The sequence below is a fragment of the Chionomys nivalis genome, chromosome 8 (genome assembly GCF_950005125.1).
Source record: "Chionomys nivalis chromosome 8, mChiNiv1.1, whole genome shotgun sequence".
NCBI classification, from domain to species: domain Eukaryota; kingdom Metazoa; phylum Chordata; class Mammalia; order Rodentia; family Cricetidae; genus Chionomys; species Chionomys nivalis.
Window position 1 is genome coordinate 91,625,110 of NC_080093.1, and position 14,976 is coordinate 91,640,085.

Sequence of the window (14,976 nt, forward strand, 5' to 3'; positions counted from 1 at the left end):
GCATTTGCTTCTAAGTCAAGCCTGGGCTACCGTACTTAGACTCACACTGGACGTTCAAAGAAGATGGACTCAGTCCTCCCCTGCCCCAGCTCTCTTTCACGGTCCTCAGGAGTCAATGCCTTCCTGATAGAGGAGCCATCCTCACCACCCTCTTAGAGGGTTGTTGGTTGAAGCTCCTGAGGAGCCTAAAGACAGCCTATTCCTGCTCCCATAGAAAAGCTGGCATGAGTGTAAGGCCTAATATCTCCCTCCAGCTCCTCGGGCCAGCTGGGATTCTATTTTTAACCAGCACGGTCTTAAGTTGACAGCTTGGAACGCCTTCTTCATTTTCTTCCTTCCCCCAGCTTTTCAGAGCCCAGAACCTGGGAGAAGCCATGGTAAACAGAGAGCCCGCGTCCCTCTTCACTGCACTTCCCTCCATCAGGCCTTCTTCTAGGGCGGTTGGCTAGGAGGTGGAGGGTAGGCAAGGTGAACAAAGCTTTCATTTCAGGGCTCTTGACCTGTGCAGGCCTTTCCCAAGGTGCCAGCTCAGCACTCTAGCAATTTTATGTGTACTCAGTTTGCATTCCTTTTCTTTAGTAAAGGATTCAAAATTTTGTATACCTTATGTTTCACAAAATTTGGGTCTGACTCTTTCCACCTCAGGGTTTACATCTATATAGTTCTTTAATTTTTTAAAAATGTATTCTTTGATAATTTCCTACAGTGTATTTTAAATCATATTTACCACCAAATTGTCCTGGACTCCCCTATCTCAACTCTCAGGCTGGAGAGGGAAGAGGCTAAGGAAGTACCAAGCCCTAGCTGAGGAGCCCTTAATTGTTATTTCTTATTTTAAAGCCATTAACTATTATTATGTGTGTACGGTGTATGTGCAAGTGCAAGTACACATGCCACAGTGCACAAGTGGAGGTCGGAGGTCAACTTTCAGGAGTCAATTCTCTCTTTCCATCAACGGGATATGCAGTGATATCTGAGAGGAGGGAACCTCAATCAAGAAAATGTCTCCATGGGTGTAAAAGCAGAACTGACTCTGCCCCTTGCTCATTGCTGCAAGGGGTGAACTAGCCAGGGCAATGCAGGAGAGCTCACCCTAGTGGGGAGGACAGGAAGAGTTAGCAGGCAGACCAAACCTGCAACTAACCAGGCCAAGGTTATGAGTTGGTCCACCCCTACATCCACCCCATCTGTGATCTGCAGGAGATCTATAGACCCAAAGCTGCAGGACCTCCACGACAGAGGGCAACAGGATTTCCAAGAGAAGTCCCAGTGAGGGCCCAGCATCAACACTGTAGCAGACCCCAGAGGCCTTGAGTCAGACTAATGACTCTTCTCACTGACACTCGCAAGCAAAGATACGTGGACAAAAGGGTTTACTGCATGACTCACTGCGTCACACTGCAGCTTCCATGACAAGATTTCCTTTCTTTTTTTCTCTTAAATTGTGTTTTATTTGGAGGGGGTTTCAAGGGCAGAAGGTGGATATGAAGGAACAGGAAAATGAATAGGATGAAGAGGCACAATGTGAAAGACACAAAGAATAAATAAACAGAAAGTTAAAAAGAAGAAAAGAAAATGCCTTCATAAGATCTGGCTGTAGGCAAGCCTGTCAGGCATTTTCTTAAGTAGTGATTGATTTCTGGGTGGTGCCATCCCTGGGCTGGTCAGGCTGATCAAGCCATGTTGAGCAAGCCAGTAAGCAGCACCCCTCCATGCCCCCAGCAGCAACTTCTACCTCTAGGTTCCAGTTTGAGTTCCTGTCCTGAGTCCCTTTAATGACGGACTATGATGTGGAAGTGTAAGCGGAATAAACCCTTTGCTCCCCAGCTTGCTTTTGGTCACGGTGTCCATCACAGCAGCAGTAACCTAAACCATCCGATTCTCTATCTATTGCTAGATAAAAGATCAAGGAGTTCTCTTCTCCCAATATTTTGTCTCTGATTATTCTTGTCCATCCTCTTCTTATCATCCTCATCTGCCTCATCTGCTTCTGTTCTCTCTCTCTCCCCCCCCCTCTCGTGTGTGTGTATGAAGTGATAAGGTTGCTGTTCTCTGCCTTTCTCTGGGGCTAGATGAGTTTTATGGTCAAAAGAGAAGTTGAGTTGGGAGGCTCACACTGACCCCCAGTTCTACACTCCATCCTCTTACCCCTAGGTCTCTTTGTTGCTACATCTACTGAACACACTTCTAGTCAACCGTATCTTGGCCAGTTTCTGAAACTAAAGCAGATCAAGTATTTAATAAAAATACCCTACTCTTCAATTAACTTTCGAGTACCTGCCATAGTCTGGTTCTTGGCGTTTCAAACACACATTGAATAATCTAAGTCTTATGTAGTCTTTCACCTTCTATCTTTTCATCAAAAGTTTAACAAGCATCCATTGATATAGTACTTTGACAGTGGCATCAAATGGGAGAATATACTCAGGAAACATAAAGTGTCATGAATATCCCACCTGCCATGCTGGATCCCAGAATCATCACTGGACTATGGGTAGATCCAAGATGAGAACCGAGTGAGAGTATACCCAAGACATTTTTGCTCAGTGTTGGACACAGGGTTGAGTAGTCGTGGAAGAAAACAGATGAAGAAGCCTTTACACAATCCACACCTGCTCACTTGCCTCCTAAAGTTCAGAACACCCAAGAGGACACTAAATCATTTATTATCTTAAGAAGTGGTCTGGTGAAGGAAGAGGGTCGGGGCCACAGTCCCTAATGGAAAGGGATAAGGGGACTCTTCATTGCTCAAAGGTCTGCATGTTGGGAAGGTATGTGCTTAGGCCTATTGATATTTTCAGTGCTGGGTGATGAAGGTAATGATGAGGTCAAACTGGGGACAGTCTGCAATGTCCTAGGTTAGTCTGGCACTAGGTATGGGCACTAATGAATAGTGCCATTAATTTACGCACAGGAGGAACCAGTCAGTCGTTGTCAGAGTCCCCTTGTGCAGTGAAAATTCACTGCTACAGACACTGTGATTGTCTATCCAGTGGGGTCGGTGCCAGGTGTCTAGGGTGGGACTCCGTCCCCTATCAGAAGTGTGCCTCCTTGCTTGTTGAGACTCCAGTCTGTGGCAGGTGGGGCAGCAAAGATAACACTTTCTGTGTGTAGGCGGCTATCCATGCTGCTGGGCGTCCACCTGGGTGAGTCATGGTGTGTTTCTTATGTGTTTGGATGGTTCTGTTTATAGGGATCGTGTGTCCTGTCTTACCCTCCATTCCCTCAACCCCTCATCCAGGTCCCAGTGTGCTGATGGTGGTATAGCTTAGCCTGGACAGTGAAGCGATGGAGGGAGTAGGAGGATCCTCATCCGGAAGAGGCCGGGGGCGAGCTCGTGGAGGCCGTGGGCAACAGCGGGCACATGTATCCAGGCAGGCCTGGCGAAAGCGGCGGTGCATGAAACAGTAGACCAGGGGATTGACACAGGCAGAGGCGTAGCTCAGCAAGTGGATGAAAGAGATTGGGGCCCCTGAGAGGGCTCGATGTGCCCCTGGGCCATCGAAGGCGCGCCACGTGTTGGCGCTGTACACTGGCAGCCAACACAGGAAGAAAAGCACAACAATCACCAGCAGCATTCTCACTACCCGTTTCTTAGCCAGCAGCTTGGCCTGGTTGGGCCGAGGGCCAGGGCCTGACCCAGGAGTGGGAGTGGTCAGCGCAGTCATCTCCAGTCGAGAACGCGGAAGTTGCACGTAGCAGCCATCACTATCTTCCCCAGCCAGGCTAGTTTCAGGCCGGCAAGCCCCGTTCTGATGGACAGGCCCTGAACACAGAGCATAAAGCATAGAGCACAGAGGGTGCGATCAAAGCAGAAGACAAAGTCCTCTTAAATTGCAGCCCAGCATCCACTCGACGCCCCTTCCCCACGGCTTTTACCCTGATTTCCCATCTCCTTTCTACACTTCTTTCGGATCCACCCACTAAGGAGGTCATGTCCATGTCCAAAGCTCTGCCCCTTGTGCATTTCACCTTTTCACCCACCTGGTGCTGCTCCACCCGGCAGGGATCCTTGGTTTCGGACCCGGCTTTGGATCTCACCATCGTCACCATCAAAGCGAAGGCCAAGGTAAAGCTCGCGAGAGATGAGCCCGTAGGCCACAGCCATAACCACGCCCGGGACGAAGAACAAAAGCATTAGCAGAAGTACTGACCTGGGGACATAATACAGACCAATAATGTCTCCTGTGCGGCCAGTTACAGGTAAAGGAAGAGGCAAAAACTGGCCTGTGGCCAGCTGATCAAGGAAGGGGTGGGTAGGCTCTGGGGATGCCGCTGGGAAGGGCGATAGACTAGCGAGGGACCCCAAATTGGAATTCCAAATGTGGGAGTGTAGAACGGGGCTTGGAAGGAAACTTCCTGGAGCTGGAGGACTGCTCTGGGGAAGGGGTGTAAGCATCTGAGGAAGGTGGGAAAAGGACTTCCTAAGATAGTGTGGTGGGTGCCCTCACCAGGTCTGGCGGACACGCGCACTGGGCCAGCGATGCACGCACTGCAGCACTCGAGGCCCCACTGGCTGCACTGCGGTGTATACAGGATAAGGGATCATAAGCAGTCCAGACAGTAGCCACGTGGCTAAGATCACCCGCGCTGCATGGGAGCGGGTCTGCCACACCCGTGCTTGCAGTGGTCTGCAGATGGCGCTGTACCGCTCCAGGGCGATGGCCACGAGATTTAGCGTGGACACACTCACTGACACCCCTAAGCAACATGAGAGGAAATGATCACGTTGGGAACACACACACTGCACGCTCACCGCTGTGATTTCCTCCACCCTCATCAGGAAAAACCCTTGTATTTGCCAAGTACTTTAAGAAGGGAGAGGGCCAAGGCGGAGATGTTTGTCTCACCTACCCATGAGGTAGGAAACGGCCTTGCAGATGACGCTGCCGAAGATAAATGTGCCCATGAGGTTGGGCAGGAGTGTGAAGGGCATGCAAGCCACAGCCAGCAGGAGGTCACTGACTGCCAGGGAGAGCAGGAAGGCATTGGTGACAGTTCTCAGGCGCCTGCTCAGTCCCAGGACCACAATGATGAGCACGTTTCCTCCAACACTCATGAGAAAGATCACCGCGTAAAGGGTGACTCTAATGGCCAGTTCCAGTTCTAGGCAGAAGAGAGAGGTGGCTGTAGGAGGATTTGAGTTCCATTCATCCAGACCCCCAACCCCACTTCACCCCAAACCATGTTGGATCGTGTCTGTGTTCCCCAAAATACAAATAAACAGAAAACAAAACCAAACCAGCCCCTTCCCAACTAAAAGAAGAGAAAAGCCATTCACTGCTGTGTGCCGTCCACAGCCCCTCCTTCAGGGCTGTCTCATCCTCTCAGCACTGCATCCACTCCAGTCTCTTGATGACTCAGTTTCTTGCCTGCACCACGAGCACTCGTGACTCCTTCTTAAGCTGACTTCTCAGCCTTGGAATGAAAACTCTTCATAACCCCCCTGCTTCCACCCCAAACACAAACATTTCCCAAATCTGGTAAATGCCTATAAATTCCTCATCTACCAAGAATCAGAGTGATTGCCACTGTTTTGCAAAGGCTATCCTGAGCACCTCATTTGGAGCTAATCTCCTACTCTTTGACCCCTGCGTGTTCCATATTCCCTATACATTTAGTAGAGCCCTTGTTTTCCTCTCCACATTGTGCTTTAACGTTCTCCAAAGATTCGGTCTTACTCAGTAAACATTTGCAGAGGACTTCCTTTGTGTCAGGTTCTGGGGACAAAGAGGTGACTGCCATTCGAGAGCTGACAGTAGAGAGGGAATCTGAGACACTTAAAGAGGTAATTGCCACACAGTATGATAGGAAGTGAGTTTGAGAGATGTTCAAGACGCTATAGGAGCCCCAGGGGAGACCAGTGCTGCTGGGTGAGTCAGAAGGGCTAGAAAGGTGACCAATTCATTTGTGTCGTTGTCTATGGGGAGATAGATTCATCTTTGGACCTTTGTATCATAAACATGCAAACCTGACAAAACTGGATTGAATTGGAGTGGACTGAGTCATCCATACCCACTGCCTCAGTGTCAGGGAGATAGGAACTTGAAGACAGAAAGCCTCCTACACTGTGGGAGTAGGAGGGGTTCAGAGGTACAGCCTCTCTTTCTTAACTGCCCAGCTTGCTTCTCTTAGCTGCCTCTTGGCTTAGTTTTCAAACTGGATTACTGGCTCATAATGATAACTAGCTGATTTAGAGGTTATTCTATTTATTAGATAATAAATAAGCTCTATTTATTAGAAATCCTCAAACAGGGGACTGGAGAGCAGGCTTAGCTATAAAGAGCATTTCTATGCTGGTTGGCTCACAACTGTCTGTAATTCCTGATCGTGGATATTGGGAACCTGATTCCCTATTTTGCTTGCACGAATGTATACACACACACACACACACACACACACACACACACCCTACAGGACTTAGCACTAACATTACTTGCTTCGATCTCGGGGTGTCTGAAATGTCTTGCTGCCTTAGGGTTCAACCATTCAACACACTATTTTTTTCTTCTCCCAATCTGAACTCCTCTTTGCCCCAGTCTCTATTCCATCATGGCACCTCACTCTGTTGTACTTCCCTTTTCTTCCAGTGTATCTTAGGAAACACACACTGGAGGGCCTTGATGGACCAACTGCAGGTGACAGGATGATTTTGATGCAGTACTCTTGCTTTTGTATGCCTATTTTTCAAACCTCCTCCTCCTCCTTCTTTTCTTCTTCTTCTTCCTGTTCTTCTCCTCTTCTTCTTTTTGACAGGGTCTCTTTATGTAGTCCTGACTGTCCAGGAGTTCTCTATGTAGATCAGACTGGCCATGAACTCACAGAGATCCTACTGCCTCTACCTCCTGAGTGTTACAGTTACTGGTGTATTACTGACTTGAATTATGTTCTTTTCACAGGGACAGATTATGAAAGGCTTGTGTCTGGCAAATTTGAAGTGCATGAGGTGTGTGTGTGTGTGTGTGTGTGTGCAGAGACAATAAATAAACACTGGAAGATCTTTGTCAGAGAGGCCCTTGGACCCCGGAGGGAGGGGGCAAAGCAGATTGCCTTTTTTGCATCTTTGTTTTCTCCAAGTTCACTTTCTTCTGTCTCTACCCACCTTAACATTAATTACTACACTTCAGGCTGTGTAGCACTTTGAACTACACAAGTACCTAAAAACTGTCACACCCATTCATGCAGTCGATATACACCCTATGTGTGCTCTTGACCTAGTGGTGGCCCAAAAAGATGAAGCTAGGCTTCCCCTTTATGAAATTCTAAATATACTTGGAATTTTCTGGAAAAAAGACATTAAAGTTATAATAAGCATGACCAGCAATTGTATAGCAAATGCGTGTGAACATTGCGAAAGAGTATGTGAGATTGTAAATGTGTGTGTTTATTAGTGCGTGCGTGTGTGAGAGTATGTGTGTGAGTGTGTATGCGTGTGCATGTGTGCGTTCATGTGCGTGAGTACATGTGTGTGAGTGTGTGTGTGCGTGTGTGTACATGTGCGTGAGTGCATGGACGTGTGTGAGCATGTGTGCATGTATGTGAGAGAGTGTGTGTGTTTATTAGTGCGTGTGTGTGCGTGTGTGTGTGTGTGTGATCATCCAGATAATGGCAGAGAAGCATGAGCACAAGGATCCAGACAACATCTAAAGCAAATGATAGGCTTAAGCTGAGGATGTGGTCCAGTGGGTAGAGTGCTTTCCTAGCATGTCCTAAGCCTAGGGTTTGATCCCCAGCACCCTCTAAACCAGATGTGGTGCCACATGCTTGTAGTCCTTGGAGACAGGGGATCATAAGTTCAAGACTAGCCTAGGGTACATGATAGCTTATCAACAAAAAAACAAAACAGGGTTTTCTAAGAAAAACTTCACAGAAACTAATGCAGCCAATGCCTTCACCTGGTGTGCTGTATTTGGTTTCTCGTGAACAGAGACATCAGTGTAATACTAGTGTATATATGTGTGGTGAGCATGGGTAGGGTTCAACTAACTTGGGGGAATACCTGGGTGCATGAGACACACCCAAGTGTCAGTGGCATGGAGCAAGTAAGCAGAGGTCATATGCAATGGTGAATTGGCAATAGCAGAACACAGTAATGCCTTAGAGCTTGAGAGTAATATAGAGGTAGGTGAAGGTGGCCCTTATTTATTTGAGTAATAACTGGTAATATCAAATTGAATATAGGCTGTGTTTAAGTTTAAAGAACACCCGAGTAACTGTGATGACAGTGGAGTAAGCAAAAATGATAACCAACACTAAGTAACAAACACTTCAGTGTGCAGATGACATCTTCAGGAAGCACGGCTTGTACGCAGAGATCTGTATGTGAATGGGGGAATAATCACAGGACGGCGGTTCTGACTGAGGAGGTGGTAGCGTTAGCCAAGACGTGTGGGCACTATTTAAGTGAGTATAAATGTCAGGTGCTAACACGTCTAGCTCAGTTAAGATGTTAATCTTGATTGTGTGAAATAGCTGAGAGCCTGACTGAACACAGAGACTATCCGAGTCTTTGCTGAAAATGTCTGAGTGCTGATGAATGACACTGCATGATTTCCTGGGGAATATCTTGAGAAGGTTTACTTACACAGCCATGGGGAAGATGTGCTATTTTGTAGGTGATTATAAAACAAGAGTAGCATGTGACAGACAAACCACCTCGAAATGACTGCGGACAACACTGAGGGTGGGTGTCACCTGTTTTACTCTGGACAGCATGTGCGGTAATGGCGAAGTCTCAGATTTGCCTAAAAATAAAGTGCGCAGCATCCACATTTCTCTCGGCAACGTAGTAGTGAGCCAGGTGACGTGTGCGTCTGTGGGGTACTATTTCAGTGAGACCGGCCAGCGCTCTTTGCATGGCGTGTCTGCACACCTGCATAACAACCTGATGTGTCCAAGCAACAGCATCCAGATAAATGAGGTTGTCCTTGCCCTTGGGCTCTGAATCACTGAGCATCTTGCTCCTTCAGCGACCCTCCTCTACTCGCTGCCCTCCCTTGCATGAGAACCTTTAAATATCTCTTGATTCTTCCCTACTTTTAAATGCCCAGGATATAGCAAATCTGCAGAAAAAAGCTTGGAATTGCCATTTTGAGATCAGCCTGGGCAACAAATGAGACCCTGTTTCTAAAGTGTGTGTGTGTGTGTGGGGGGGCAGTAAAGCTCGGCTACAGCCTGTTTCTAAAGTGTGTGTGTGTGTGGGGGGGGGCAGTAAAGCTCGGCTACAGCCTACTCTTCTGCAACCCCACAAGATTTCTATCACTGCCCTATTTCTCTTTCTCCCAGCACCCCTACTTCTTGGACATTTTACCTAACTACTCTTGTTCACTTCTTGCTATTCCTTCCCATAGCCCACTTTGAGTCAGGTCTCGGTTTCCACATATTCTCCTAAGAACTAGTTATTGCGTCTGAGCAACCCCATTGTGTTTTGTTCATCTCTGACTCGTCGTGGCAATATTTAGCATCGCCTACTCCACCTCAGTCAAGACTCTCCTCTCCTTTCTGCAATGACACAGCTACTGTTTCTGATTCATTTCACTCTTCATGGAATCTCCTCCCTCTGCTTTGCCTTTAAATGACAGCCTTCCGTAGGGGCCCGTGTCAGCTTCCCTGTTCTCGTCTTATACAATGTTTTTTAAAAAAGATTTTTCTTTCCTGTTCCTATGGTTTCCAGTTCTCCCTCTAGGTGAAGACTTTTCAAGGCTGTATTTACAGCTCAGCTCTCCAAGGTAAGTTCTAGATCTCTGTACTCAGCTGCATTGGTGAGTTAGCCATCAGTATTTGAACTCTATGGACTTCAAACTGAGTTTATAGTAATCCCCTCTTCCAAAGCTACTTCTGCTCCCTTGTTGCTGGGGACTGAATCCAGGGCCTTGCAGTAGCTAGGCAAGGGCTCTAATATGAAGTGCATATCCAGCCCCTCCTTGATTATCTTGATATGTCATCTGCATCCTTTCAGTTTTCCCAAACCAGAAACTGGATGTTATTCCTTGACCTCATCCACCCTCTCTACTTCTAATTGATCATCAGGGTCTGTTGATTCCATTTCCAGAAGTGGCTCTCAAATCCATCCACTTCTCTTCATCCCCTCCGCCAGTACCTCTGTGTTAGCATCATCTTTCAGCCAGATCTGTGTAATGTAATAGCTTTCTAAAGTATCCTTCTGCATTCCATCTCATCTGCCCATCCATTCTCGACACAACACAACTAACCCTGGAAGCACTATTGAATCCTTCAGTAGATCCCAATGCTACACTCTTGCAAGGGCTATAAAGCTTTCCATAAATAATACTCCAGGCTGGTCCAGCCTGAGTGTTGATTATGTACCTTTAATGGTACATGTTCCAGCCATTCAAAAACTATATTGTGCTGAACAAATCTGCCATGGGCTTAAACTTGGAGTTTTTTAGACAGCATGTCTTTACCTAAGACACTTTGTGCTTCTTCTGCTCCTTCACTTAGCTCTCTGTGTGCTATAGTTTTCTGCTTAAACCCATGTCTCACCACCCCAGGAAAGCAATCTTGATTCCCAAGAGCAGGGCAGACTGGAGGTGTTCCTTGCTTACCTGTCTATTTCCCTATAAACTCAGAGCTCCATGAAGTAGGATTGTGTCAGTGTGTTACCCTCATATCCTTGTTGCCTAGCGCAGTTTCTGCTTCAGTAAATATCTCCTGAATGAAATATTTGAAGTGACAGCGGGTAACAGCCAGACGGAGAAAGCATGGGCTGTTTTATGGGGTAAGTAATTATGCGGATTATAATTTATTCCAACGTTTCTTTCTCGAACACAGACTCCAACTCTTTCCCTTTCTGTTTACAGAACCCAAGCTCCCAGGCTGCACCCTTGGCAAGGTTATCAGACCCCATCTCCCTTGGCTGTCCATATTTCAATCAGACCCTTTGGTGGGATTTCCAGTGGTCTTGGTCCCTGTGTACTTGACTGCAGACCGATGATGAGACGCAGATCGTGTCTAGTTCATATCGGTGTCCCCAGCACTTACCCTAGCAAGTGTTCATTAAACACTGAAAGTACATATGGGCACGGGGAGGGGGAAATGCATCTTAAAACGTTCATTGAAGCACTGAAGACGTTTGCTGATGGGAGGAGGGAGAGAGTCACTTTAAAGACAGGATGAGTGAAGGCAGTGGGAAGGGATGCCGGTGACATAAGGGATGAGACTGATGCAAAGGGAAGGTGGCTCCAGGAAAATGAGACATAAGAAGAGGGGACACTTGGGAGTCTTTGGAAGGGACTCCAAGACCTTCAGAAAAACAGAAGAGGCATGGAAATAGATGAAGGGCTTGACTTTGGGAGCAGAGGAATTTTGGGGCAAATAGAAACAAGAAAGGCAGCATTCCCTAGTGCCGGCTAAATTCAGACAGTCTTTTCTTGGGAAGGCTGGGGTGGGGGACAGATTACAACTCCAGACTCCCATCCAGGCAGTCCAGAGAGCTCCAGCCCTCCTCACTGACACACTCTCCTGCTTTTTCTTTCTTTTACAGGTCTCTCTCTCTCTCCTCTCTCTCCCTCTCTCTCTCTCCCTCTCTCTCTCCAGTGCTGGCTCTACGAACTGTATGTTAAAGGAAAAGAGCTAGACCTACTGGCAAGGAGAGGTCCTTGCTTCGCGGCTGTGGGGTGCTGAGCTTGGGGATTAACAATAGTCACAGGTATAGCAGAGGAAGTAAGAGGCCAGGGCTCTGAACCAGGTGCTGTGGAGGTGTGACAGAGTTGTAAGAGCTTGGGGGCACAGTGTGTGGATTGGAGGGAACTGTGTAAGGCGAGGAAGTACTACAAGGGAAAGCAATGGGCAGTTGACAGTGTAGAGGTCGTGAGGGTTATTCATTAGTGCTATGGGGTGCAGTGAGAGGGTTTTAGGGAGGCACCCACCTCTGGTCCCGGTTCCGCGGATGCGAGGGGGCTCGCAGCTGAGGTTCCCGGTGCTGCTACTGTTGAGGAGGGGGACACCTGGGCGGCACAGGGAGGAACCCGGCCCGGTTCCCGGTCCCTGTATACTGCGATTCAGCTTGAGCAGGTCCATGGTCCCCGTGAAGTCCCACTCAGCTCGGTCAAGTGGGCTACAACCCCCGTTGCACCTGGCCCCGAAGCGCTGGTGGCTCAGGCTTCCGCCCACTACATCACCCGCCCCTCTTGGTTCCCTCCCCCTGCCCTGTCTCCTATCCCTCCACTTTCCACCAGCCTTGCCTTGACTCCAGCCGGTCCCAGGCTCTGTCTGGGCGGCTTTTGTCCCACCAGGTGACACTTGGCGCACCGCCCCCGCTCCAGAGTTCCACGCGCGCTCCTGGGTGACTGCTCTCCAGGCTCGCCCCCGCGCTAGGTTCTCCAGTCTTCTCTTAGAGATGTCTTTCCTGCCCACCTCTCATACCACTGCCTCTAGTTCTGGAAATTCGAGTGTGTGTGTGTGTGTGTGTACACGGGCGCCTGCGCGCGTCTGCTGAGGGGACTGCACGACTGGAGGAGTGAGTAGCTGCTGCTGTGGGACCCAACATCTTTCTTTGGTGGTTTAGAAAATGTGGAAGTGGCGGTGGTAATACTGTTTCTGCCCCAGGATCCCACACTACAGAGCAGGTGCGTTAGCCCGCCTGGAGCCGCAGTTACCGTGCTCTGCCACAGTGGCTGCAGTAATCACCACAGATCACTCACTACCTTAGCTCTCTCTGCAACTCTTTGTGAGGGCTGGGATAGCCCCAGCTTCTGCCTCGGACCACCCCATTTTCTATCTGAAACCCAAAACCTAAGCTTCTGCTCCAGGGCTTCCAGAAGGGTCGGGAGAGCCGCAGTTGCTCACAACGGAGACTGTACACAGTAAAAGCCTGTCTCGAGTTAGAGTTGACTAGGGCAGTGGAGGCGTCTGGGAATGGATGTGAGAACTGCACCACACTAAATGAACTAAATTGAGGTGTAGTAGGGTTCTAGTCCTGGTGCTGACCCAGGTGAACGATAGGGAGCAGGCAGCTTGGTCTCTAGGCAGCGTCCATCTGCACCCGAAACGCTGATGCTCCCTGTTTGCCCTTAGCACAGGTGCAGCACCGGTGTAGGGTGCTGGGTTCCCACGAGAGGGGGCCGGAAAAGGACTGGGTCACTGATGTGTAGCAGGAGGGAACAAAGCAGGAGGTGCGTGTGGAGCACAAGACTGAGCAGACTCAGCTTCCTGAGGCAGGCCTGGCCTCCTCTTTTTTTTTCAGTATTGTTCCTTTCATTCTTTCCCATTCCAAAGAAATTCCAGTATGAGATAAAGTATCATCATTTGGACTCCCAAAGCGACCGTCAGAAGTGTGGGGGTGGGAGTGCCATTCAGTGGAAGAGGGGATTCGAGTTGGGTGGAGTCTGGATATATGGGGAATTGAGAGTTAGTATCCTTTGACTGCTTTGCCGAGGACCTGACCAGGCACCGCCGAGTTCATAAGGGATGAAGCACTGGAGGAAGGGTTGAACCTGGGATGTCATCACCCACTCCCCCGTGCTCCGCTGTCTCCCTTGCTCTTCTGAGAGCCCTGGATCAGAGGAACTTGATGTGCTGTTTGTTCAGCTCCAGCACAGGTGGTATCTCTGATAATCCGATGAATTTTCCCACACTGGGTGACGGTAGCATTGAAGAACAAGGGGACAAAGGAAATACAGGGGGAGAGAAAGATGGAAATAAATGTAGATTGCATTCACTTATCCAACAAACCATGTGTCTAGGTATCAATTATGGGACTGTACACTATTTTCCATGCAGCTAGTCTATCCCTGAAGACCTCCCACTATAGTGGGGATTTCACTAAATAAACCAGAGATTGCAATTCACAGTCCTACATATGAACATTAAGGTGCACAAATTGAAAGTTTAGGAATTAGGCTTGGGGATATGGTTCAACTATTAAGAGCAAGCACCAGCTACTCTTGCAGAGGACCTGGGGCATGGTTCCCAGCACAGATAAGGTGATTCTCAACTCCAGTTCCAAGAGATCCATTGCTCTTCTGGACTTTGTGGGCAACAGACACTTATGTGGTGTAAATAAATATGTGTAGACAAAACACTCATACACATAAAATCATCCTTATCCTCCACGCTCCTCCACCCCTGTAATGGACCTTGTGAAACAAAGTCCAGATTCCTCAAAAAGAAAAGATTCATTGCCTAGAAGACAGTGCTCAAGAATCAGTCCCCTCCAGAAATTGTCAGAGCAGAGTACCTTCAACATCACAAACTCTTCCTGTGTCACGCATCCAATGATCCATCAGCAGAAGGGAAAGAGCCCATTTCCTCATGCCACTGAAGGAATATCTGTTTACAACACCCCAGCTCCTCCTTTGAGGGTGGTTGAGGATTCTGCTGGGTCTGGATTGCTGCTCAGCCTCTCCCTTTGCCTAGTCCTATTTCCATCCCCTCTTGCACAGGTGTTGACTTCAAGAGTACTTCTTAGTAAACATCCTTCACAGTGATCTCTGTTTGAGAGTCTGCTTCCTGGAGGATAGAGCTACATCGCTCCCACATTCAATCAATCACAAAGTCCTGTTGATTTTAGCTACTGAACGACTCTGCTTGTATCAACAGTCTCTTGTGCTACTACAATCCCAGGCTCCTAGGATGGCTGCCACACTTTGTTGGTGACCCTTTACATCCAATCCTCTTCCTTATGTCCAGACTTCTATGTTCAGAATACCATTGTAGTTATGCCAACCTACTGATCTTTGCTTTTAGTAGAGAAGGAATCAGATCTATGAAACCTGCGTGGCCTGGTTTCTGCTGTGTTTCTGTAGTTTTTATTCCTTCTGCTGAACACACATTGGTCTTCCCTGAGTGTCTCCTCCCACCTTTTGCTATGTATTTCCTAGTCATACGGATTTGGTATATGCTTTCTGGAAGGTTCTCATTTCCTACCTATCTATCTGATCACATGTAGAGTAGCATTTACCAAGGACGTTTTCCTGATTCTCTTGGCGGGTGATGGCTAATCATGTTCACCCTTGT

The 14,976-nt window shown here is 48.2% G+C and overlaps 1 protein-coding gene across 1 annotated transcript; it reads right to left on the reverse strand.

Annotated features, from left to right (window-relative positions):
• Positions 1 to 1,452: 1,452 nt before the first annotated feature.
• On the reverse strand, positions 1,453 to 12,368 carry Cckbr (cholecystokinin B receptor). Its single transcript, XM_057778253.1, has 5 exons — positions 11,889 to 12,368; positions 4,855 to 5,106; positions 4,452 to 4,701; positions 3,985 to 4,154; positions 1,453 to 3,766 (listed from the first exon to the last, which is right to left on the reverse strand). Exons 1-5 carry the CDS (start codon positions 12,037 to 12,039, stop codon positions 3,234 to 3,236), a joined length of 1,356 nt encoding a protein of 451 aa, XP_057634236.1. The 5' UTR covers positions 12,040 to 12,368; the 3' UTR covers positions 1,453 to 3,233.
• Between the last annotated feature and the right edge of the window lie 2,608 nt (positions 12,369 to 14,976).

What these genes read in the sequence shown, in the direction of transcription:
- Cckbr (XM_057778253.1), bottom strand. Translation starts at nt 12,039, where the DNA reads ATGGACCTGCTCAAGCTGAATCGCAGTATACAGGGACCGGGAACCGGG. An exon ending in GGCCGTTTCCTACCTCATGG is followed by an intron (nt 4,702 to 4,854) that starts GTAGGTGAGACA and finishes CATGTTGCTTAG; the next exon opens with GGGTGTCAGTGAGTGTGTCC. An exon ending in GCCGGGTGGAGCAGCACCAG is followed by an intron (nt 3,767 to 3,984) that starts GTGGGTGAAAAG and finishes CTCTGTGTTCAG; the next exon opens with GGCCTGTCCATCAGAACGGG.